Below are 27,118 nucleotides of genomic sequence, written 5' to 3' on the forward strand. Positions count from 1 at the left end.
TTTGCAGAAAACCCACTTTTGTGTTAGCGCACAGATTTATTTAGGTTTTTAACTGAACTGTGGTCAATAAGACGGACAAAGAGGCAGTACAATGTGTCATAATGTGTCGATTAATTATCAACAGACTTCCACATCCTCATAAACACAAGCACTGTTCAGTGGATAGAAATGGCTATATTAGTTGCACTAGATTGGCTTTTAATGGTTTTTAAGTGTTACATCGCAGAGGTGTTGTTTGAAATGTTGGGGTTTGTAAAGGTTTATCGCTTCACAGGCTGAAAAGAGGCAGGCTTGAAGCAGTTAAGCTGTAGCTTCATACTGCTCTTAAACTTATTCAGTAGCTCCTCCAAGAGTCTGAGAACAGAGAGAGTGAGAGAGAGAGATTAGAAAAGAGCCAAATGTACCCTCAAATAAACAAATCATCACAAAATATATCTGTACTTTTAACTTAATAATATATATATATATATATATATATATATATATATATATATATATATATATAATTACAGTGTAATAATATGTAAATAGTGTAATGTATGTATAATGTATTTTGGATCACATAAATACAGCCTGGGTGAGCATAAGCCTTAAAAAAAAAAAAAAAAAAAAAACTTACCAACCTCAAACTTTTGAACAGAACTGTACTGTATGTGTTAAAAATGTTCAATGTTTATCACTATAAAATAAATATTACGATTTTTTTTAATCTTACAACTTGCATGATACAACTCCATGAGATTAATTCATAAACACACTTTAGCTGGAAAATGGATGGCATATGATATAAAACATTATCAGTTAATGACTTTCAACCCATTCAAAAGTCATTCTTGCAATTTTGTATTTTCCCATTTTAAGTGCAGGTTGATCACTATAAAGAAGATAATGCTTTCCCACTAGTTCTAAAAGTTTCACAATTTAAATTGATTCATATTATCAGGGCTTGTTCAGTGATTTATGATTTACACCAAAAGCCCAATTTATACTTCTGTGTCGAACTCATGCCGTAGCTACGTCGTAGGCTGTGTGTAGCATGAGTAGCCTATGGTGTACCCTTACGTAATACAATTCTACACGGACTGCAAGTGCTGTGATTGGTCTGGTAGAAACCCTCCCTCGGGTTTCACAAACTGAACAAGGTCACTTGCAGGGATGGGCAGTATTTCAGATACATGTATTTAAAATACGTATTTGAAATACAAAATACTATTTTGTATTTTAAAGTCTTTGGAAAAAAATCAAATGTAATTTGTATTTAAATACATTTAAGATGAGTATTTTTGTATTTTCAAAATACTCAAAATACTTTGAGCCAGAATCCTAAAAGATCAGAGGAAGGATTTGGACATCTTGAACCAGTATCCACTTATTAGACAGCTGTTTGTGAGGTTCAACACAATCACACACTTATTTTCCTTTGCGGGTCTAATCTGTACACTTTATTTGAAGGGGTGTGCATAAGACTGACATGACACTGTCATAAACATGACATAACACCTGTCATGAACATGAAGGAGTCTTTATGAATGTTTATGACTTTTGTCATCAAGTGTCATTCGGTAAATGATGACAATTTTAATGTAAAGTTGACATTGTTTAAAATGTCTTTGTTATGACAACTTGACATTAACAAAGACAAAAAATGTCTTGATTATGACAACTTGACAATAACAAAGACAGAAATGTCTTTGTTTTGACAACTTGACATTGACCAAGAAATCATAACCTGTCAACCTGCCATGTTTATAACGTGTTCCACTTTACTTGAGGTAAGGGAAATATTAATGACACTGTTGTTAAAAAAATTGACAGTGTAATAACCCTTAATGACATCTTTATTACTAGTACAATGTGCTCCACTTTACTTGAGGACAAGTAAAATATTCATGTTACAGTTATAATGGTGTCATGACGGCCAAAGTCAAAACCAACCACATATGACAGGGTAATGTAATGTTAACGCAAAGCTAAATAACTTCTTTAAGTTTGATCATTAGACCTGTTATGACATATTTGTGACAGGTTATGATTTCTTGGTTAATGTCAAGTTGTCATAATCAAGACATTTTTGTCTTGGTTAATGTCAAGTTGTCATAACAAAGACATTTTAAACAATGTCAACTTTGCATTAAAAGTGTCATGTTTATGACAGTGTCATGTCAGTCTTATGCACACCCCTTCAAATAAAGTGTTACCGTTTAATCAATAGGCCACACAGACGACGTCTTAAACCCAAACTTTTTGAAAAGCTGGTGGTGCTAAAGGGAATCGAATAGATAGATGTCTGAAACACATAGGTACATCACCTGGAGGAGTACATCAGTTACATCAGTACCATCAGTTATTTAAAATATAATTGACTTTGTGTTATTAAGTTCTTGTTACTGAGTGCGAGGTAATGGTGGTGATAAAACATAATAAAAGATGTTTGAAATTAGTTTTTTTTTTTTTTTTTTTTTGTTCCTACAGGGCTGGGGAAGGGAAGAGGTATATAAAATGAAAACGAAAGTTTCTAAGTAGTTGCACACATCTAAATAATTGTTGGCATTCAGAATAGGCCCAGATAGATTTCAGCCTAATAGGGATGCCTGCACTGAATTGCCAATTTCACATGTATTTTCAAAATACAAAATACTGTATTTGTATTTAAATACATTTTTCCACACAGCATTTTGTATTTGTATTTAAATACATTTCCATCTATTTATGCCTATCCCTGGTCACTTGCACATGTGGCATGACATTTAATGGGTGAGATTGGTTCTAATTACGTAAAAGTTCTAATTATCATCATCTTTGAGAACCAGTAGTTAACATTTATTTGTCAGTGTAAGGCACAATGTAATTGTGATTTGAGATTTAACTCACTTTTTGTCGGCTCCACTCTGTAGCTGTGGTAGCGCTTCCAATGCTTGTTTAAAACTAGAGCTGAGATACAGAAAAGAACATCACATACTCACAAAGAAACAAATTATACAAACGCTTTTTGGTTTAGCCAAAGTTATGCATTTCTGGTTCTTGTCATTAGTGTAAGCTAGTTTAGCTTTTGTATTGAGACATGAATCAATGTTGAACATGTTTAGGTCTTACCGACTCTCTGATGTGAGGTACAGATCTATGGCATCTAGCAACGCAGAGATTTCCAGACGTGCCTGAAGAGAGAATTATTATGAAAAAAAATATGATGGTGCAGATTTCAATACCTTAAAGGGATAGTTCACATCAAGTTGTTCCAAACCTGTAGTAATTTCTTTCTTCTGCTGAACACAAAAGAAAATATTTTAAAGAATATGGGCAAACAAACCATTGATGGGCTCCATTGACTGACATTGATACTATGGAAAAAAAAAATCGAGGGGGTAACCAAACAGTTGAAGATCTTCATCAGAAGATTCATTCATTCTTCAAAATAACTAAGAAAATCTTACAGGTTTGGAACAACATGATGGGTGAGTAAATGATGACAGAATTGTCACTTTATTTAATTTTCACAGACTATCCCTTTAAGATCACATGCTAACTGCTCTGAAAAGTGTATGTGAGGTGCGAGGTGTGAGCTGTACCTGCAGTGCACCGTTTTTACTAAAGGAGGACACACACTGCATCAGACGACTCATTTCTTCTGCTACAGCTTCAATGATCTTTGACAAAACACGAGTAACCAGCTCTTTGGAAATCGTAAAAACCTGATAGAGCAAGGAACAAAGAATCTTTAATGTCAACTTTTAACAATATGTTTTAGTGCTGCTAAATAAAAATATACATGGCAGGGGAAATTTCAGCTTTACCATCAATAAATTAAATAAATCTAACCCCATACCTTTGAACTGTAGTTTATATATACAGCTGACTGTGCATTCAGTCATGATTTTTTTTTACCAAGCTTGTCGCTATGAATCCTGGGATTGTCTTAACCACAAAGACAATGTGATGATGCCTTAGAATTTGCCAGGTAACTTATAAGGCAGTCCAATGTTGTGCCTACTTTTTAGAATTGAATGTGTATCTACAGTATATAAAGCCTGATAACCTATTAAATACAATCTTAGTAAGTTGATCACAAGGTTTTGGATCAGAAATGTGACATCTCAAGGTGTAAGATGTCTAATGGGGAATCTTTTGAAGCAGAGATGAACTGAAAGTTTGTGCATCTCACCTCAGCATGAACAGAGATAATGCTGACCAAAGCCTCCTTCAAATAACTCCTCACACCTGAGTCAGAACCAAAGAGAATGAGAAAAGGTAGATAAATGAGTAATGTTCTCTTGCAATTTAAGGTTTAAACAGGGGATAAGGAATCATCCAAAATGTAGAAGGTGGAAGAAAAACCTCATCATTTTCTCTTCAGAAATATGATATGGTTTTGGTTCCTATGTAATAGAGTAATTAAATGTAACTTAGTAATTACAAGAACCAGCTTTTATTAGTTTAAAGGTACAAAAATATTTGCTCTGTAATAATTTATATTCTATAGCATTATAATATATATATATATATATATATATATATATATAAATCACACAATGGAGATGATACGATTTGATTTTGGTGAAACTCGGATGAACGGTCAAGAAGTTAAAAAAAAATTGTTTTAAAAGAAAATAAAGATGGCGGGCGGACCACTTTTATAAGCAGTTATAAGCAAAAATAGCCATTTTTTTGTATCTCTGGACCAGTAGGTGGCGCTGCTCCGAAACACAGCATGTTGCCTCAGGTCATCCTTGTGAAGACATGTACCAAGTTTGGTCTGAATATGATAGTGTTGCAAGAATACAGCTTTAAGTCTGTTTTCGCAGACTTACGTAAAATTAGTTTGCGCAGTATTCGAGAACGGTTTGGCGAATCAACTTGAATTTCATAAATTTTTGTTGGCATGGTCTGAAGATGATCTGGTTCAATTTTTGTGAAAATTGGAGCAACCGTCTAAGAGGAGTTAGAAAAAGTAGGTTTTTCAGAGAATTCAAAATGGCAGAAAAAGTTAAAAAGTTATTAGCATCAACATGATTGAAAATTTGGACAGTTGGTGGCGCTAGAGGGATTGAGTTGGAGACTACAAATTTGCTAAGGTGACTGTCCAGACTGTCCTCTATCAGTGTGCCAGATTTCATAACTATCCCGCAAGCGGTTCTATAGGCTGCCATAGACTTCCATACAGAAGAAGAATGGAATTACTAGTATTGCAGTGGCAATTTGCCAAGGATTGGTTTTACACAGTTCTACATATAATGTTTCAGAATAAGCAGGAAGTGTCCTTACAAGTACACAAATGATTTACAAACAACAGAATTTAGTCAAGTATGCGCCACACAGACCTAATCATACTAAATATACACACACTACCACAACTGAAACTGTGACAAAAAAGCAATGACAACAGACTGAAACTGCAGAATCAGGAGTGTTTTTGGATCCTTCCAGTACCATCTCCATGGTGATGGTCTTTCAACATTCAAGCAGACAAGATTTTTTTGGAAACATCTAGAGTGTTGTCAATATACACATGCATGATCCAGGTGTGTGATACCTGTAGGTAGCAGGCAGTCCTTCCAGTCAAAGTATCCGGCGTAGATGCCAGGTTCCAACGAGCCGACAATAGGATCAGATTTTTTCTCGATGTATGTCTCAAACAGATATTCGTCCAGCTGTCTCAATGCCTCTATGCTGACCTGAAGATTATAGGCATGCATTCGGTTCAATGATTAATCACAAACCAATGGTGGCTTTCACAGATCATGTAATATTTTATCCAGCAACACAGAAGTGCATGTGACCTTAAGAAACCATTACCATCACAGACAATCACGGCTCATCACACACTACTTGCAGAATGAGTAGAGACCACTCATGCATGTCCATCATTATGATGTATGTTTAACTTTAGGGAAGTACTCAAAAACCAAAATGGAACCATCTTAAAAGGGGACAAATCTCTGGAATCTCAGTAAAACACCAGAGATTGACATCTGCCAAGATAGATGAGAGTCAATCTTCTCTGAGAAGTTGTCTAAATGTCGTTACACATTAATAACTAGACTTTTATATAAAATGAAAAGGCATTGTTGATGCAAATCTCCTGCAGTGATGCTAGGAAAAAAAGGTTCAATGGAGTTCTATATAGCACCCTAGGGTCCTTGACCCAATGACAAAGAACACTTTATGCCAAAATGTTTTATTTCAGTAAAAATGTCTAATGATTGCATAATACTTTCATGTTTAATGGGTTATTTCATTTTTGTAGAAGCAGGTTAAGTCATAAAATTAAATCAAACTACAAAAAAAAAAAAAACTAAAACTATAAAACGACCCCAAAAAGTGCATATGTATACATATATGTACAATTATATGTATATATATATATATATATATATATACACATACAAGAGTCTGATACAACCACTTTTTATGATATTCTGATCCCAAGATATGGCTTGAATTCCTCATTCATTGCCCCCATTTTATTTTTCTCATCGCACTGAATTTATCTACACAATCGCTTTAAGCCCAACACACTCATTCACTATGAACTGCATTTACTGGAAAGCCCAACCATAACCTTCTCGCAAGGGCTTTCACGCTCTCCCCTACAGGGCACAAAAGCCACCTCGAGTGAGTGTGTTCTAATGCGACCTTGAAAAACCCTTGAGCTTCTCCATAATCTGTGTGAGTCATTCTCACTTCAGTAAAAGAAAACATAAATGACCAAACTTAGAATCACACCTGTTATGGCTAAGAAAAAAGAAAATGCCAACTGTGGACTGGAGTAAGAGGGGGAAAAGGAAGTGTGCATGTGTCTTTGTACCCTGATGATCTTCTCTGCAGTGGTGAAGCCGTTCTTCTCCAGGTGCTCAGCCAGATTGAGAAACGTGTGTCTCTCCAGATACTGACAGTTACTGAGGATGATGAGGAGACGTTGCTCCTACATGGGCCAGAACACACATACACACACAGCAACTGATTTGGTTAACATGAACACCCATGAGAGAGTGAGAGAGAGAGAGAGAGAGAGATTTTGGGGTATTTTTCTTGAAAAACAAATTATATTATTATGCCTTTATTTAAAATCTGGTGAACCATGAACCAGTCTGTGAAAGAAAGAGAGAGTAAAATAGAGAAAGAGAGAGAGATAGAGGGGAAACCTGCAGCTCTTCCACTGCAGGCTAGGGGAAACCCCATGTGAGCGGCCACAGCAGTGTGCTCTCTGAAGAGAAAACTGCTGTTTTTCACAACACATGACTCCTTATGCTTAAATGTTTGCTATGTTGCAGATGGAAAATGTGACAAAGACATCCATGACGGAACACAGGATGTTTTTTTCAGGAAAAGGGTTCTTCAGAACTAAGAAATAACAAGAAAATACAGTGGCCACAAAAAGTATTTTGGAAAAAAAGCATGATTTTTTTTTTTTTTTGGCATTATATGACAAAATATTAAACAGAAAGGCATTTCATTTAAATATAAAACAAATATTATAAGCAAAACGCCATGTTTCATATTTCAAACAAATGTAATATTTAGTTCAGATTTTACACAACCAGCAAGTGTAAAAATATATATATATATATATTTTTTTTTTGGTCAAATGTTAATGTGGTTGGCCTGCTAGGAAAATTAAACCGCCTAAAATTACCTTCAGACCACCTTCACTTTGCAGATGCCACTTTGGTTTAACATTTTGTATATACGGTAAAGTCATTCAGTCCTTTTAAAGCCTGACTTAAGTATCAAGAAGACTCCAAATACAAATTAGGGGGTCACTGTAAACTCTATTTATGTGGTTTAAATTTTACTCAAGCAAATGTGTGCATATATACCTAAATATACTCGCATATACCTAAAGCATTACTGAATAAGCACAAATAAGATGGATTTAATGGAGGTAGGAAGCACTTCAAGGTTACATGAGGTCTCTCGATGAGATGCTGTTTCGTTTTGAAAATTTAAACACATGGCCCCATTACCAGGTTTCTCTCTCTCTCTTTCGCTCACTCTCTTTCTCTCAATCTTTTCATCTATCAGGCTTTCAGTAAAACTGTGACACTCTGTGGTTCTGATACTACATATCAACACAGTGTTATTTGGCTTTCAGTCAGGGCCTCTGTGACTAATCGTTTAAAACAGGCTGAACATTAGCAGAGCGAAGGTGGCTGTTATCTTCACTTCCTATTCTCTGTACTCAAATATCCTGTCACATACAGTGACATCCACCTCTACAGCTTACTTTACCTTGAATAAAATACCACATCTTGGACTATTGACGACTAAAAAAAAGTGAAGAGTACTGGACGCAAGCCAGATTCAAACCTGTCTCCCATATAAGCACCACAGCTTGATGTGCTAACTGCTGGGCAATAGCTTAGACATTTTTATTTATTTTGTATTAATATGTGAATAATTAAATGAATTATATGTATCTTTAGCACACTGTAATATGCATTAGTACTCTGAAGAGAGAGAAAGACGAGATGGAACATGGAGAAAGGTGGAAATCAGAAGGAGAGTTGAAGAACATCCTTACAGGTTTTGAATTAAAGTCTTCTTTGATGCTCCCAAAAAGATCAGGTGAAGCCAAGTCCACAGACAAACTGAAAGAGAAAGACTTTGATAGTCCACTCCCACTGTAAAATTAAACATTCACCCTATTATATATACAGGTGAGTGACACTCATTTTCATTTCCGTTTAATTGTCAAAAACAAGAAACAGAAAAGTAGTTTTAACAAACTTTTTTCTACAAAATTGTTACACCACTTGACATTTTTCAAGGTACTAAATTAATTGCAGTTTTTGTCATGTATACATTTATTTAAAGAGACAATAAAACTCACTGAGAGGCGTCGATGTCTCCATCAGTCTTGATGCTGAGCTGCTCGAGACATTTAATAAAGACCTAAACCGAGTAGAGACATAAAAATATTTTCAAACAGCAGGAATTATTTTTACAAATCCCAACAAACCGACAGATACCAAAACACAATACCTTCATGATCGAAACACACTGTTCGCAAGCTTTGTCTTGAACCACATCCAGATTTAAGATCTAAAGACCAAGAGAGAGATGCACATTGATTGATTAATCGCTACATAATCTGCAGTGGAAAAGCTGGGGATGAGTAGTATAGTGTGAGGGTTTGTACATTGATCTCTCCAGGTTTACACTCCATGGGCTCCTTCAGAGACTGCAGCATCTGAACCATACACTGCTCAAACTGGGCCGGCTGAAACACACACACACCATTTATCCGCAAGTTTTTAATCTGCAAGTTATTAGAATGAAATAAACTAGAATGGAATAGAATAAAAGCAAAGCATGTACCAGTGACGTAATTCCCTCATTGTCCACAACCCAGTCTTCTTTTTTTGCAAGTCTCTTTACATCTAAACAACATAAAGTTTAGTTACATTAAACCGGTACAAAAATAGAAAGCTACTTCAACTGGCAGATCTAGCCTTCTGAATGATCTGAATAATTGTTTGACTACTAAAATTTGTTCTACAGCTTCAGATGTTGACTAAGTGAACAAAGCTTAAATTTACTAGAGCTGTTTTATTAAAACTATTAAAAAAACCTACTGAGCTGTTTATACTGAACATGAATGCAAATCAGTTTAGTGGAGAGCTCTATAGCTCCCTCTACTGTTACAATTCCACATTAGTGACAGACCGATATATTAACGAGTTCATCTTGAGATGATCATTGCTGACCAATAAGCTTATATACAAGGCCAATTACAAGAAAGGGTTACTTCCCACTTGTGTCTTGTAGATGAATAATAATTTTTCAGTGAATTTTGAGCAAATATTCTGCAGAACATTTCCGCAATCACATTTTCCATTGTTCGCCTGAAAGCTCAGGGAATGTAGCTTTACCCTCTTCAGTGTGCTGTAGTGTGGTCAGCAGGCAGTGCACACGGAGGTCCTGCAGTAAATCCTGAATCACCTGAAGCAGGTCATTGGGAATCTCCAGACCTGACAGAGCCTCATGACTTAGCCTGAGAGAAAGAGAGCATCAAATGAGCTTTATATAAAAATACAAGATGGTCAAATATCATTCCCACAAAGGATACACAATAATTTCTGTTTTTTCGAATGGAAAAACAGGCTAAAAAATACCAACAGAAACAGTTATTTTAACATCCAATAACAGAATCTGTGAAATGGCAAATAATGATGATTGAATTGACGAAAAATCAGTAATGTTTACAGAGTACATACTTCACCTAAAAACTAACATTCTGTAACTCTCTCTCAATTGTATGACTTGCTTTCTTCGGTGGAATATAAAAGAAGATGAAAAATGCTGTTAACAAAACAGTTTTGCTGCCCACTGACTTCCAATGTATGGACAAAAACAAAACAAAACATGCAAGACATTTGTCAAAATATCACGCACATATTGATTATTGATTGCACAGATGAAATGTACATGACAAAATTTTCATTGTATGATGAATGATTCCTTTATAATATAAAATCATTATAATAACTACAAATTTTTGTTTTGTTATTGTCACATCACTTATTCCTACTACAAATTCACACATGTACCTGACGGTATGGATGACCTGTGTGAGCCAGCATCCACTGAGAGGGGTTTTGGTGTCCCAGCCGCCATACTGCCTCAGCTGCAGCTCTGTAAGCGAGGAGGGTAACAGAGCCCCTCGAACTAACTGCACCAGACGACGGGTCACCTCCTCAATCATGCCCTACACACAATCAAATGTGCCAATCAAACACATTATACAGTGAAAATTACCCTTGGCTTCACACATAGGTTGCTTCAAAGAGTGATGCAACAAATTACATTTTTTTACACAAACAACGAAACCGAAATTTAAGTAATTGACCATACATACTTTGTTTGCCTAAATTGATCGTTTTGTGGTCAATCCACACAAAAAAAAATGTTTGGCTTCATAATCTTTAATTAAAATTTAAAAATTCCCCTCCCCTCTGCATTGGAGGACCTTCCATGATGACGTAGGTTTGACGGTTTGGGTGTCTGCTAAACATCGGTAACCAGGCCCCTCCAATTGACAGTAGACAGGCTGCCTGTGTGTTTGCGAGCGTTGACAGCGTGTGAAAGAAGAGATGGCAAGGAGGTGCATTTTTGGTTGTGGCACTCATGGGTTAGTGAGTTACACGCAGGTTGCTATCATAAAAGTTAAGGTTGCAGCAGTAATAGCTAGTAAAAATAGTTTTAGAATTCCAATTAGTGTTACACTTACTTTTCTAGATCGAATCTACTGTAGTTGGAAAAAAAAATCCACGCCCAATATTTTGCCTCTTTAGTATTGCTTTTCTCTCTCGGAAATACGTCACAACACTAGAGAAAATTAGTTTACAACTTCCGGTTCACGGGGACTTTAAAGCTGCAGTCCGGCGTTTTTCCTCTTTGTCGCCATCTCTGTTCGAAATCTACAATTGCAGTAATTTCATTTGTGTGTACAGATGTGACGTAATGACTCAATAAAGTCTACTGGCCGAGACTCTCCCTGCGTCCCAATTCGCTTACTTATACTACGCCCTAAAAGTATGTACTCTTTTTGTGAAGAAAAAGTACATACTTTTGACTGTGTAGCAAAAGAGTAGGCAAGCTTTGGGACATACTATCACGTCATCTTTAACGGACGGCCCTTTAAAATCCCCCATTCAATCTAATTTGATTTCCTACCGTTTCGGAAGCACGTTCATCTGCCAATCGTGGGTCTTTAATGCGGATACTTTCCTCGTGTTTTGCTATTTGAATATAATGATGCATTTAAAAAGTAATGGCTAAACGTATCCTTACAAAAGTTCACAATGCTGCTGCAGATGCAATATAATGTGGAGAACATTGAATAAATTATTTTCGTTAGGTTAGATAGTGATAATTAATCACTCAAACCTCTTTATCTAAACCTCTCAACATAACCGCGGGACTCGCGTGACCTCCGTGTCTGTAGTTTAACACTTTTTACTCGTGTTTGTAGTTCTCTAACCGAATCCTCGTCCAACGCGCAATGGGTTGTGGGCAATATCAGCCATTAGAGTGTGCATCGATCTACACTTCGGATTCTGACCGGAAAAAGTAGACCATCCGGGTATCTTTGAAATACTCATTTCAACATACTACGATTTGGGACGCACTAATTCTATTTTCGAATACTATTTAGGACGGATAGTATGCGAATTGGGACGCAGCAAGATCTTCTTTATGTGTACAGATGTGACGTAACGACGCAAAGACATGCTCGAATCTCCCGCGGAAATCCACCAGTACCACTGAAATTAATTAAGCTTATTACAAGCTTACCGCTTTGAATCGAGCTGAGGCAAGCAGGTAGTTTTGAACACTGGCTGGTTATGTATTTCTCAAATATATATTTTGGATCATTTTTAACCCCCAAAAAGCTACGGACTGCAGCTTTAAATGTAGTTTAATGTATTTTTTTTAGGGCTGTGCAAAAATTAATTGCGATTAATCGCATCCAAAATAAAAGTCTGTGTTTACATAAAATATTTGTGTGTGCTGTATATAATTATTTTGTATATATAAATACACACACATGCATGTATATATTTAAGAAAATGTGTTATTCATATATAAAATATTTATATTTATATAATATAGATTATGTATTTATAAATATATACAGAATTTAAGCGCAAATAATTCTTAAATATATACATGCATGCATAGGTATTTATATATACAAAATAATTATATACAGCACACACAAATATATTATGTAAACACAGACTTTTATTTTGGATGCGATTAATCGCAATTAATTTTTGCACAGCCCTAATTTTTTTTTATCAAAACTCAAACAAAAAATAAGTTGTATATAAAGATTTAAATTGCACATCTAAATAGCTTTTTGAAATATAAACATTTAAATGGTGGGTGTAAAAAAAATGTTCATGACAGATTTATTCAAACAAACACTAAATAATGAAGACAGGTTAAGTAAAAAATAAAATGAATATGTAATATAGTGCATATACTCTATATTTTTTTAGCTGTCTAACAAGCTATGGACACTCAATGGCTTTTCTTGCCATAATGTCACGAGTCATTGTTTACAAGCTGTTTTATTAATGTCTGTCTGTGGGTGAAACACGGTTTGAGCGATTACATGTGACATGTTACATTACAGTAAGTTGTATTGTGTTTTCAACAAACCTACTGATGTTTATTTATAGTTATTTCCTTGGTTGATCAAAATTAAATTCGATTAAAAAGAAAAATGTATATTGTCAAGCCAGCCCAAGCATCCACACAGCAGACAGTTTATCTGTTGTAGCTTACCCACGCTGTGTGAAGGAAATGGACACCAGTGTCAAAAAGTGTCTATGGAGCAGCGCTAATGACACATCACTGTTTCAGTCTATGATTTCAGACAAAATTTTGGAGCATCACTAGTCTCAGATCGTAGTGAATCATGTTCACACTTTCAATCTCCAGACTATAAGCACAAAAACATTCCAGCTGCTTTACTAACCTTAAAGTCATTCTGCCTTTGCCGAGCGTTCTTCTTTAACTTCTCCACCTGACCGGACTTCTCTCCAGTCTGTCCAAGACAACACAGTCAACAAATTTGAGTGATTACACAAGCCTCTGTTTCTAACACCCAGAAGGTATAATTGTGTGTATAACTACCTCACTAAACAGGCTGCCATTGACATAAGAGATCCAGAGTTTCCAGAAGTTGGGCAACTGGCTGATGACCACGTCTGAGAGTTTCTCCACAAACCTCACCTGCTGAGGGCTCTTATAGTGCCACGCTGAGAAAATATGTATGAAATACTGTTACAAAGACAGCAGCATTCTGCTTATGAAATAATGATGGCTGACAATGAGATTTCTGGGAGTTTCACAACTCGTCCTAACTAAGCTCAGTTTCAAATGCATCATTTTTTGAAATTCTACACAAAAGTGACCAAATCAGCAAATAAGAACATTTTCTGGCATTGTATACAAAGTAAATGGACTACGTTCAAACGTTTTTGGCTAGCAAGATTTTTTAACTAAGTATCGTATGCTTACCAAGGCTGCATTTGTTTTAAAACAATTATATTGTGAAATATTCCAATTTAAAATAGATGTTTGCAATTTGAATATATTTGAAAATGTCCTTTATTCCTTGAATAGGGAGTTGTTTTTTATTATCAATGTCAAAAAACAGTTGTGTATACATATATGTGTGTGTGTGTTTATTATAAATGTAGGAAACAGTTGCTGTTTAGTATTTCTGTGGAAACCTGTTTCTGTTTTCAGGATTCTTTAATGAACAAAAAGGGCAAATAAAAATCTATTGTAGTAACAAATAAATGTCTTCAATTTTGATCAATTTAATGAATCCTTGGTGAATAATAGCTGCTGAAAATTCAGCTTTGCATCACAGGAATAAATATATTAAAATTGAAATAGACAGTACTTTTTGATAGAATAATTGCAGCTTTCGTGTGGATAAATCTTTCAAAGAGTAATGTATGTTGGTCTTTCATTTATTGTACTCACAGTCATCTTTAGGCTTCTGGAAGCTGCCTCCTCTCTTCACTGGAGCTGAGAGGCTGATCTTGTTCAGAGCTAAGGAACGATCCAGCTCTAACCCAACACCACCCACTGAGACAGACAGACAGACAGACACGATGAATGCTCAATCTACATTCCTCAGAATTTAACAATCAATCATGTTTGCAAAAATAAAGAGAGTTTTGCTTGAGAGTTTATGATTATAATTAAAAAGGTACATTTTTTATTTAATGGGTTATCATTTCTTTCTTCCCTTGTGATTTGAGTGCAAGTCATGAGACGACTGCTTTTATCCAAAGTAACTTACAAAACCCTTATAACAGGACAATCCCCCCCTGTGGTAAGGTTCAAATGTACAAGGTACTAAGGTTCAAAGGTACTGTGTTATACTGGTAGTTATCATACAGTACCTCTGCTCTGACAATAGATGGCACTAAAGGTCTTTCTAGGTTCTTCCTCAGCCCTGATTAAATTGTTGATATAGTCTGAAACACTCAATATGTTCAGATAGTGTACACATGTCATGTTTCTCTCACACATAGATAAAGACGTATACCATTGAGCCACTTGGATGTTTACTCTCTCTTTTTCTATATAAAAAATGAGTGCTGGTGTTGATCCAGGTGTCCAATCATCTCCTGTGTTTATCTATGTTCCTCTCTCTTCTTGTATTCCCTGATGTCTGCCTCTCACTACAGCAACCCCCCCTTAGCTCTGCAACACTATAGAGCTCTGTGGACTTCCTGTTCTCTATAGGGTCATGACCAGACCACACACGGGCTGCTCTCTATCTAAACACACACACACACACACAGGGCAGAACACACACACTGCTTTCACTCTTCGGAGTGGTAGAGAAACCATCAATTTATTCTAAACCATTTGTGTCTGTACCTTTCTGCTCTTTGATAAAATCTTCTTTACAGTTTTGCATCAGCTGCAGGATCCACTTGTGTTGTGCGATTATACACTGCCATGCCGGGTCACCTGGAGCATGCAGATCTGACAGATATCTGAATTTAAAAAAAGAGAATCATTATATCATCATGAATATAATTGCATCATTTTTCAGGACATCTTTAAGCCCCTCTTACAATGACAGGTCAACAATGCTTTAATGCAATTGGGTCCCACAAATTAAAGCTTTTGAAAATCTGACCATAAATAGGATGAGCAGTTATATACAAAAATATAATACAAAATAACAACATTTTGCAGTATTTCGATATTTATAATATTATATAATAAAAAAGGCGGGGAATGTAATTACTTAAAAAAATTTATAATTCAATATAAATTATTTACACTACCCTTCAGACTAAAAAAAATCTTAAATATATATATATATATATATATATATATATATTTTTTTTTTTTAATAAGGATGCATTAAATTGATTTTCACTTCAAATAAATTATTTAAATATTCGTTTGAACTTAAACTTGAGCAGCACAACTGTTTTCAACATTGAGAATAATACAATTTAAAATTGATTAAAATAGAAAACAGTGATATTAACAGTATTTTAATTTAAATAATATTTCACAATATTACTGTTTTTACCATTTTTTTTTATCATAAGAACATTAAGAGACTTCTTTAAAAAACATCAACGACCTTGAAAGCTAGCGTAAAAGCCTTGACCTTTGAAAGCTAGTGTATATATTATAATGAAATAAATATTTATAATTAAAATAAATATTTTTAAGTGGACTTTCTCTGAATATAAATAAGTATTTTAACATGAAATTGCGGCCTTTATATTTTGGGAGGAGGGGATCCACCAGGGAAATATCTGATTAGGGGGTCACTGGTATCCAAAAAAATGTGACACAAAAAAAAAAGTCACAAGTGATGGACATTGTGAGCTCCACTCTCTTCACTCGCATTGGACGTAATTGCATTGTTGCTACTTTATGTAAATTAAAAATGTTCTGAACTTTGTTGTCACTGGACACTGATATTGTGTCTCAGTTCTCTAAGAAACAGAATTGCAGTTTGTCACTGCAGTTTGTCACCGCTTGTCACACACCTGATATAGCGTTTCTGATCATGTAAAGTGGATGGTGTCTCCAGAAGTTTATCCATAAGCAGTTTCCTCAGGGCTTCTATCCGAGTCTCCACCTCTGAATACACTACAAACACACATGCAGGACGATCTTTTAATACTCCAGCTAACATGAATGTACATAAGAGGATGCATGTCATATTAACATATACTATCAGATATTATCAGATCACCTTTCTTAAAAACAGGGACCTCTGTGTTCCCAAACAAAGATTTGGCTTTCTCATAATCATTGATGACCACATCATAATCCCCCTGGATAGGAACAGATACACTGTCAGTTTAGCATTCATATTTTGCATATATTGCAGAGTGTATACACTACTGTTCAAAAGTCTGGAGTCGGTACAATAAAATAAAAATAAAAAGTCTACTATGCTCACCAAAGCTGCATTTATTTAATCAAAAGTACAGTAATTTTCTTATTTGTATTTTCAAATATTACTATTATTTTTTATTTATTTTAATATGATGATTTAATACTCAAGAAACATTTCTTATTATTATCATTGTTAAAAATATAAATAAATACTAATAATTTGAAAGATTATAAATGATTTTACCGTCCAATTTAATCAATCTAGAAACTGATCATCCTTGCTGAATAAAGGTTTTCATTTTTTTATTCTTTTAAATCTTACTGACCCCACAGTATTATAATCGTTTAGATAAGAGTTTTGAGAGAATGTGTGTGAGGTGTGTGTGTGTGTGTGTGTGTGTGTGTACGGGAGATTCCACCTTCTGGATGTTGCGTTCAATGTTGAGTGGCAGGTTAAATAAAAATTTGAATCTCTGGAGAACGTTGAGAGCGTTGCGTGTTGAGTCGGCCTTGTCCTTTCTGCCCAACACTTCTTGAAACAGGGTGTCAGCAGTTTCACTTGCTCCTGAGAGGAATGAGCAAATGGAAAGAAAAGAGAAAAGGGTGTAAAAGGATAACAGCTGATAAAAAGTGGTTTAAGCATCCTTCCTCAGTTTCAAATAAATTCAAGATCTCTTCGTGGGTGGTCAGAGCTATTCTGGATTCCCTTTGTCCGATTTAATAAGAACCAGCCTCCTGACCACTATAAAAGTCTGACCAGCCTTTTTTTTCCACCAATGAGTCTGTTTGTGATTGGCTGAGAGAGTCAATAAGTGGCTTTGGTAAGAACATACATCTAAATGTACATGTTAAGACGGGTGGTGAGGAGGAAGAGGAGGGGTCGGCGATGAAAGCATGTCAGCGTGTGTGACTGGTTTATTTGTGCGGCCCGCAGGAAACGAGCGTGTTTATTGACCCACCGTCACATGAGAGAATTGACATGGAGATATGATTGGGATATGAGTGGTCTCGAACACACGTACACGCACTCACAGAAACACGCCGAGGTCTGCGTGAAATGTGTGTCTTTGATGGTCTAAAGAGAATGCATATGCAACTTGGATCCTAAATTTAGCTGCTTTGTGTAATCGTGTGCGATTCTGACCATGTGTTTGGTTTTATGTCTTACTGTTAAGAACGTTCTCGAGTCGCTGGGTCATAGAGCCCTCCACCTTCTCAGTGCCGTCTGATTCAAGCTTCTGATGGATAGCTGGAGAAAAAAAGGATGTTTAGACTACAGTTTGGGGTCAATAATTTTGCTTTTAGGAACTAATATTATTCAGCAAAGACACATTCAGATGATCAAAAAGAACCGTAAAGACTTTTATAAATGTTAAAATATGCTGTACTTTAAAAATTCTATTATACTATCTGAACAAACACTGCGTATCTGTAAAAAAAAATCTAATTTAAGACTGTAAGACCCTTTTTTAAGACCTACACGAACAAAAAAAAAGAAAGGAAAAAAGAAAGAACAACATTTTTTAGTAATGTAGTACAAATTCATTTCAAACAAGCCAGGAAGACAATCAAGACTCTTATTTTGTATAGAAATTATTGTCTATGCGTTCCTACAAGCTGCTCAGATGAGTGTGATAAAATATTCACTCCTACATCCATCTATAGCATTTTACAATCATGCATGAAAACGGGTCAGGGGTGAAAAAGTTGAGAAGGATATTACCCATCCACTCTAGGGTGGTCCGGGGGCAGAAGAAAATTTTAAATGTTCCATATTTTAAAGCATTAATCTGATGCATTTTGAGATGCATTTTTTGCCAACCTGGGGAGAACTGGAGAAGAGACCCTGCAAACTGATTTCATCATTGGCATAACAACAGGGCTATATATATATAAATATATATTCCATTAAATTGGAATAAAGGAAAAAACTAAATGAAGTCTATTTTTTCTCTCCACATCTGGATTTGGGAAACTTCTGTACACAATGACGTCAGGACTAACCCCGGCTCCCCCTGGGCTCCGGAATGCTGTGTGGTACGCTTCCTCTGTCTCTGAGATATGTTTTGACTTCTGCCTGGTAAGTTTTGGGAGTCTTCTCTGGGAATCAGTGCAGCTTCCGTTTGCTGCTCTCTCGTTTCCTCTCAGCACAATGACAACCTTATTACAACCTCATCTAAACATTATGACAACCACGCCTCGTTATCCGTCCCCATGCCTGTCAATCACATGGATACGCAGTGCTAAGAATAGCTCTTCTGTTTGACCCGTGACAAGTCTTACACACACAAAAATATCTATTTTGTGACATTGACCTCTTATGAGAGCAGTTTGAGAAAACACATACACCTGTGTACAATGACACAAGAAGTGAAAAAAAACCTTGAATAAAATGCACATGCACCTAAATCTAGTATTCATAATATCTATTTGAGCTTAACCTTTAATGCTCACCAAACCAGCAAGTTAGCTGACACATTTTACTGAAAGTATCTCCATTCTGATGGGATTTATGTTATGTAATTTAAGCTTGAGTTACAATAACATATTTGGTAGGGCCTGGGACATTATCTAGAGTTGTATTTGTCTTGTGGCTGTTAAAAAGTTGTCAAAAAGTCTACATCCTGACAGTTCAATAAGAAATTAATTTCTTATTGTGTTAAACCTATACTGTACAGTCAATATTCACAAATAAAATTTAAATTAAGATCAATGGTTATAACGATATTGTGTTTACGGGATGAATAATTTTAACACAATAATTCCAGCATGACCTAAAGCAACAAAATCCTCATGGAAATAATCCAGTCCCAACCTATATTACTTCCCAGTGAATATTGTTTTTCTTTCAGAAATGCATCCGTTTCCTTCAGTCGAATGCATGAATAATATTTTGCTTATATGCTTTTAAAAAACAAGCATACGTACATGCAAGAGCATCCTGAGCCTCAAAGAAAGTGCTGAGACCTCCTTTCACGTAGGCCAGACTGCCCTCATTCTTCTTACTGGCTTGTTTCTTAAGATTTCCCACCGCTACACGCAGTTGCTCAAAACTACAACAGCAACAAACATCAACACCACATTACACACAAATCTATTTTGGCAGATTAAAAGATGGACAGACGGTAAATAGACCAACCCGGTTGAAGAATGGTTCTCGATGAGATACCAGGTGGCAGAGAAATTCTCACTGGTGAAGTCTCCACTCATACCAGGGAACATGTTCTCCAGATCCTTCAGAGGAACCTTCCCTCTGAAGAACACAAGACACGCAGTTAAACACACAGAGACCCATCGTGCCAAACACCACAGATCAGAGACCTGCTCTACCGCACTACAGATGATAGAGAGAAACCAGACAGGGTACAAACCAGATCTGTCCGGATTTACGTAAACAGCATTACACAAGCTTAGCCAACCCATTGTGTCTTGTGATGCGGCACAGAATATGATTTATATGCATTATACTGTTGAAAAGTTTGGGGTCAGAGAGCATTTTTAATTATGCATGGACCGTTTAATAAATCAACAGTGACAGTAAAGACATTTATAAATGCAAAAAAAATTATTTAATTTTTTTTGCTATTTTATAATGCTTGAACCTTTTATTTTTCAAATTTTCAAAAAATTAGTGCGGTCAAACGATTAAAATATTTTAATTGCGATTAATCGCATAGTTAACTCACAATTAATTGCACATTTTCTAAATGTCCCTTGATTTATATTTTGTCCCATTATTTATTTCTCATTTTAATGCTCTTATCAACATGGAAAAGTGGATTTGGCCGGTACGCAAGCCCAAAAAAGTGTGTGCCGCGTGCCTGTTGTTTAGTTTCCGGTCTAGCTAGATCCGGTGTGGTGTTGTAGTTTTTCTAATGTTACTGTTTGTTGTAAAAGTATATGAAAAAAAAAAAACTACAAAGTTTGCTAGGCCAAAAAGAATGTTAATCTCACGATAAAACAAATTGATGCTGTTAAAATGGGTTTGCGTTAACGCCATTAATAACACATTAAACTGAAAGCAATATAAAAAATATGATGGTTTCCATAAATATTATGGTTCCCATATTATCCATAATATTAAGCAGCACGTTTTCAACATTAGTAATAAGAAATGTTGTTGTTTTTTTGATAAACAAATCAGCATATCAGAATGTTTTCCAAAAGTATCATGCGACACTAAAGACTGGAGTAATGATGCTGAAAATTCAGCTTTGCCGTTACAGAAATAAATTACATTTTCAAATATATTAAAATATAAAAGTGTATTATATATAAATACAATTATAGTTAAAATATATTAGTTCACACTTTGTACTGTTTTTTATTTTTATTTTTTTAAATGCAGCCTTGGTGAGCCTAAGAAGCTTTAAAAAATCATTTAAAAAAATTGTCCCGACCCTAAACTTTTGAACAGTTGTGTACTCATCTGAATATATCGATATAAATAAGTAAAAGGTTGCTGCAGAGGTCAGGGAAAGGAAGATTTTCACTTCCTATCAAAGGAAATAGTGTACCAATGCCATCACCCAGGTAGAAGACATACACACAATGGGCTGTTTCTACTTTCTGCTGAACCTCCTTCCTTATAAACACAGAGGTCCACTTCTATAAACACAGAGCAGTGCTTTTTGAGAGAAGTGTGTGAGGAAATGCATTTGTTTTGGTCTATGTGAGTGTGTGTTTTAACCAGACAGTCAAAAATGAAGCACATGCGTGTGAGAGTGGAGCACAGCACTGTGTGTACTCTGTAACTGAAGGTGTAAATTTAATACTTTGTAACTTCATAAGAGAGAAACACAAACTCAATTGTGAAAGTTTCTGTACTTGTCAAAGTCGATGCCCAAAGGGTTTGCCGGCCTCAGTGAGAGAGGAGAGATGCCTTTGTTCCGATCAGTCCTCATGTCATAGTAATTGAGCTCATCAACCCAGACCGCAGACTGATCCAGAATGCCTAAACACACAAAAAAATGTACACACTCAATGGTTGAGCACTTCAAATCCATTGCCATCTTCAAAGAGCATGTGTGTACATTTGAAGAGTGTATAATCAATCAAACCAAAATTGTGATTTTGCCTATAACGGAAATTGAGTGAGTTTACATCCACAACACTATGCTGATAACTCAAGAATACCATGTTTATGTGAGATCGAAAATTACCAGCATTTTCTTTGATTTGACATAAAAACAAAAGCGACTTCAATTGGGATAAAACCAGGTGTGCCAATCGTTTTTTGATTAAGCAGACCTTTCCGGCAAAAAAAGGACACGGTGTTTACGTGACCTTACAAGATGTCAGGCAATTAAGCAAAATTGGTGTTAGATTGGCAGTGTAAGATAGATCTCTCCGAGTGTGCGTATGTGAGTTTGAGGGCACTATGAATGTGTGTCTCACCGATCCTCTCGGGTTTGAGCAGTTTGAAGGAGACAGTGGACGTCCCCAGGCCTCCACTCTTGGTGGTGACGATGATCTCGCCCTTGTCATCTTTAGCAGGACCAACTCGACAGACTATCTTGCTAGCTGACATCCATTCTGCTGTCAGCAAACAGTTATGACCACAGATAGACAGACCTGTGGTGTGGGAGTTGGACAATGACCAAGAGAAAAAGAAGTTACTGAAACGGCCAATTTTACCTCAGTTCATGTCTATCATGATGCCGATATGATTTAATCTATCTGTCCAGGCCTATAAAAAAAAAAAAATCATATTACATTTTAATCAGATTTTAGTAGGGCTGTCAAATGATTAATCGTGATTAATCGCATCCAAAATAAAAGATTGTGTTTACATATTATATGTGGGTGCACTGTGTATAATTATTTTGTATTATGTATACAAAATTATATTGTATTATACAGTATATATATATATATATATATATATATATATATATAAGACACACACACATTAATGTATCTAAAAAAAATCATATTATATTTTAATCAGATTTTAGTAGGGCTGTCAAAAGATTAATCGTGATTAATCGCATCCAAAATAAAAGATTGTGTTTACATATTATATGTGGGTGCACTGTGTATAATTATTTTGTATTACATATACAAAATTATATTGTATTATATTGTATTACACATATATATATATATATATATATATATAAATACACACACATTAATGTATATTTAAGAAAAAAATATTATTTATATATAAAATATTTATATTTAATATAAATTATATATAAATCTATATACAGTATGAAAATATTTCTTAAATATATACAAGCATGTGTGTGTATTTATATATATAAAATAATAATACACAGTGCACCCACATATAATATGCAAACACAAACTTTTATTTTGGATCCGATTAATCGCGATTAATCATTTGACAGCCCTAGATTTTAGTTTATATTGTGGATCAGGTTTGTGAATGTCAAATGTGTAGATTTTATTTTCCAAAGTAAAAAAAAAGATTATTTACAGACTCATTGAGTAGCAATCAAATATAATAACGCATCCATTTAAATCTCTGTTCAAAACACCCAAAGTACTGATTCATTCATTTTCCCCAGATTTCACAAACTGATCACCTCTGTATGAAGAAACTCTGCTTCACAGAAGTTGCGTGTTTGTATTATTCCTTAATTTAATTTTGTTTTGGATAAAGGCATCTGTTATATTAATAAATAAAATGCTCTAGAAGATATCTAAGATATATTACGCAATTGTTCAAAAGTTTGGATTTTTTGAAAGAAGTCGCTGATACTCACCAAGGCTGCATTTTCTTTATCAAAAATACAGTAAAATAGTAATCAATTGGTAAAATATTATTACAATTTAAAATAACAGTTTTCTATTTTAATATAGTTTAACTTATTTCAATATTTTAATTTATTTCTGTGATTGCAAATGCGTAGCCTAGCCATTACTCTAGTCTTCAGAGTCATATGATCCTACAGAATTCATTTAATCAATATATCAATTTTGAAAACAATTCCGCTGTTTAATATTTTTGTGGAAACCGGGATACATTTTTTTTCAGGAATAAATTAAGTTTTTTTTTATGTATTTATTAGAAATTAAATGTTTTGTCTTAACTGTCACTTTTGATCAATTTAATGGATCCTTGCTGAACTTTTTGAAACATTTCGTTTAAAAAAACGTACTGACCTCAAACTTTTAAGCAGAAGTATATTTGTTAAAAAATGAAGGTTTGTATCTGCAACTGTAACAATGAATATGAGCATGCACATTACCAATGAGATCATTGGGTCCAGTGCCTAGGTTCTCCCCGCGAATGGTGACTTTGGTCCACGGCGCGCCCTCATTGGGTGAGATGCCAGTCACCAAGGGTGGCAGGCGGGCACGAGACATTGTTTACACACCTAAATGAGACATACTGTTTTGTTTAAGCTCGCTTGAACCATATCCAAACATTCAGCACGTTCAGTGCATTTAAAAACGTTAGACATGAACAAATAAATCTACCCATTCGGCACCCACGAGCAAGTACGTTTCTGTTCCGAGTAACACCGATATCTCTACATACAATATTACAAGTAGTTCAGTAATTATGGCAGTTTTTCCGGTGGGTTTTGCACTGTCATAAACTTTTTCTCGTATATAAAACCCACATGGAGCACAAGACTGACAGCTCAAGGGCGCTTTACATGCAAGACCCCGTGGCCGTGGCTGTCTCTGTGTGGTCTGGGAGGGTGTGTTTCTGTGTCTGTGTGGTCTCTGGCATGGGCCAGAGAGAAAGATAAAGGGGAAGGGGTGATGGTTGAGTTCTCATAGTCCACAGTGCAGATTCAGAAAACGTCTAGTATTTAAATGGGGTGTATGGCATATATATTCACTGCAGGGATGACATTTTATGGGGATGACAATACTTTGGAAATAGTGTGAAATTGTTATATTGTGCAAATACATTGCCAAGATAGGTCAATGATGCTCATCTTTCTGTCTGGAGCGTTCCTTTAATTGAAAAATACATACCGGTAACAAATGCAATACTATATAATATGACTAGAAAAAAAACTGTTTTATGATGAGCATGTTTTAATTTAAAAAAATCTTTATGTTTTTTTTAAGGGGGGCGGGCATGCCATGAACACAAACACAGCAGGATGATAATGACGATTAAAACAAATAAGAACATTTTTTTAAAAGTAGCTTTATATTTTTGATTAACATTTGAACAAAAGGCAGTGGGGTGGGTGGGAGGGAGGGAGGGAGGGAGGGAGGAAGAAAGAAAGAAAAACATTTACTGTTCAGATACAGCAAAATCTGATCATGGAAGTGAAAAGAGTAAACATCAACAACACGACACACTTCTGTGTGACAACATTTGAGAGTGACTGACTGCTAAGATGATTGACACCCGAGAGTCTCTATGGAATACAGAGCTTGTCCCAGACAAATTACCAAGCAACCTCCTTTCAACACTTGACCCTCTCCTAAACTCAGTGACCCTCACCTACAACACACACTCAGACACGAGATGTAATAACAGGAGCTTGAACAAACTATTAATGAAAACATCATACTGCTGACTGCATAAAAATATTCAACAAAATCAGTATTTTTTAGACACAACACAACAGTACAATGTTTTTATATATTGGCTTATAAATTGTATCTTTTAATATGGACATACGTTGTGTGTTTGCAAGACATTAAATAGATTTAAAAAAAAACAGGCATTCAATAGTCAGCAAATTAAAAAATACATTTTTACTATTAATGAATTAACTATAATCTGATTTCAATTTACATTGTGATTTCAGATATAAAAATATGTCCAACATCAAAGATTTGCAAAGCATTGTGGGCCCTGGGTTGCATTGCTTTATACTGTAAGTTTCTGCTAATATTTAACACTGACAATCATACAAAAAACACATGACTGGAGATGAGAAAAGCACAAAAATAACAAATGTCTGAATGCTAATTTGTTTCAATACCACAAAACAAGATGTTAGATCTGTCATAGAAATCTAATCAAACCAATTGAAACAAATGATATTAAGTTAGCACACATCAGCATATCAGAAAAAGTTATCAGGCTCCAGTCAAGTCCAATTAGATATATACACTCTCTCGTTGTTAAAATATGTATGCATGAACATTGTGTTGTTGAGGTTTTATATATAGTACTGTTGTAGCTAATGTTATGCGATAAGTTTGTAATTTAATTAACGTAACTTTAGGCTATTCACATAACCTGAACTGACGGATAGAATGAACAAAAACAGCTTATAATCTGTTATAATTGCCTCAAACATTTTTTTTTTTATAAATATAATAAATACAAAGCTCATTTACATACACTGTTCGTTATAATGAGATTGTTTTACATAAACAGCAGCTCTGACACAAGTCATGAGACAATAACAAGTTAGCTGACTGGCTAGTGCTAAAAACAATCTGACAGAAAAGCCGATGAAAACGCATGTAACGTTACTGAGACAAACGTTTTTCCTCACAATAACAGCCCCGTTTTATCACGTGCAAATCGAGGAAGAATAAAAAAAGCGCTTACTTACAGGAATAAAGGCAGTGAAGAGAATCCCCATACAACTCCTCTTTCCTCTGAAAAACTGTTCCGGTTTGGATCTGCGGCCCCGCCCACATGACAAATCACATGACACAACATGAATAATGAATCAACCGAATCAACCTGATCCAGAGCCATGTGGCAGTCTATGGCAGTGTCAGAACTCTCTCAATACATGGCTCTGACCTGAGCCATAGAGCAAAAAAAAAATAAATAAATAAATAAAAAATATATATGTATATGTGTGTGTGTGTGTGTGTGTGTGTGTGTGTGTGTGTATTTATATGTATGTATATATATATATATATATATATATATATATATATATATATATATTATATATATTACTGTAAACTGTAGGCTAATATAACTGTAAAGGTTTGAGCTATTTCTGCTTTATTTTAAAAGTGTTAATGCCTGACTGACGATATGAACTGTTGGTGTTTGCTGGACAATTCTCAATTTCATGAGAATGAGAGTGAAAGAAAACTAAAACAGCTTATTGTATTACTTTTGTATACAAATGATAATATGCACAATAAGGAAACGAGGGGATAGATAGATTTCAGGGGGGGATAGGGTTTCATGCTATTATGCAACACTCATTTCAACTAATTGTATTTCAACTACACAAAGTTCAACATCAAAGTCACCCTGTGAGGTCACATTTAGATTATGAACCATTTT

The 27,118-nt window shown here is 35.2% G+C and overlaps 1 protein-coding gene across 2 annotated transcripts; it reads right to left on the reverse strand.

Moving 5' to 3' along the window:
• exoc2 (exocyst complex component 2) lies at positions 1 to 26,588 on the reverse strand. 2 transcript variants are annotated; one of them, XM_039692747.2, is made up of 28 exons: positions 26,421 to 26,588; positions 24,129 to 24,257; positions 22,306 to 22,482; positions 21,736 to 21,862; positions 20,048 to 20,161; positions 19,837 to 19,961; positions 18,077 to 18,157; positions 17,328 to 17,473; positions 16,763 to 16,844; positions 16,554 to 16,656; positions 15,415 to 15,533; positions 14,506 to 14,610; positions 13,645 to 13,769; positions 13,487 to 13,555; positions 10,548 to 10,705; positions 9,870 to 9,991; positions 9,316 to 9,377; positions 9,137 to 9,217; positions 8,980 to 9,039; positions 8,828 to 8,889; positions 8,519 to 8,585; positions 6,803 to 6,919; positions 5,528 to 5,669; positions 4,160 to 4,215; positions 3,567 to 3,689; positions 3,094 to 3,155; positions 2,872 to 2,931; positions 1 to 354 (listed from the first exon to the last, which is right to left on the reverse strand). In XM_039692747.2, exons 2-28 carry the CDS (start codon positions 24,244 to 24,246, stop codon positions 261 to 263), a joined length of 2,757 nt encoding a protein of 918 aa, XP_039548681.1. In that variant the 5' UTR covers positions 24,247 to 24,257; positions 26,421 to 26,588; the 3' UTR covers positions 1 to 260. The 2 variants fall into 2 exon arrangements, with proteins under 2 accessions (XP_039548681.1, XP_039548679.1); XM_039692745.2 differs by having other exon boundaries at positions 8,519 to 8,618.
• Positions 26,589 to 27,118: the final 530 nt, after the last annotated feature.

Source organism: Pimephales promelas, chromosome 13 (assembly GCF_988280905.1).
Source record: "Pimephales promelas chromosome 13, fPimPro1.hap1.1, whole genome shotgun sequence".
NCBI classification, from domain to species: domain Eukaryota; kingdom Metazoa; phylum Chordata; class Actinopteri; order Cypriniformes; family Leuciscidae; genus Pimephales; species Pimephales promelas.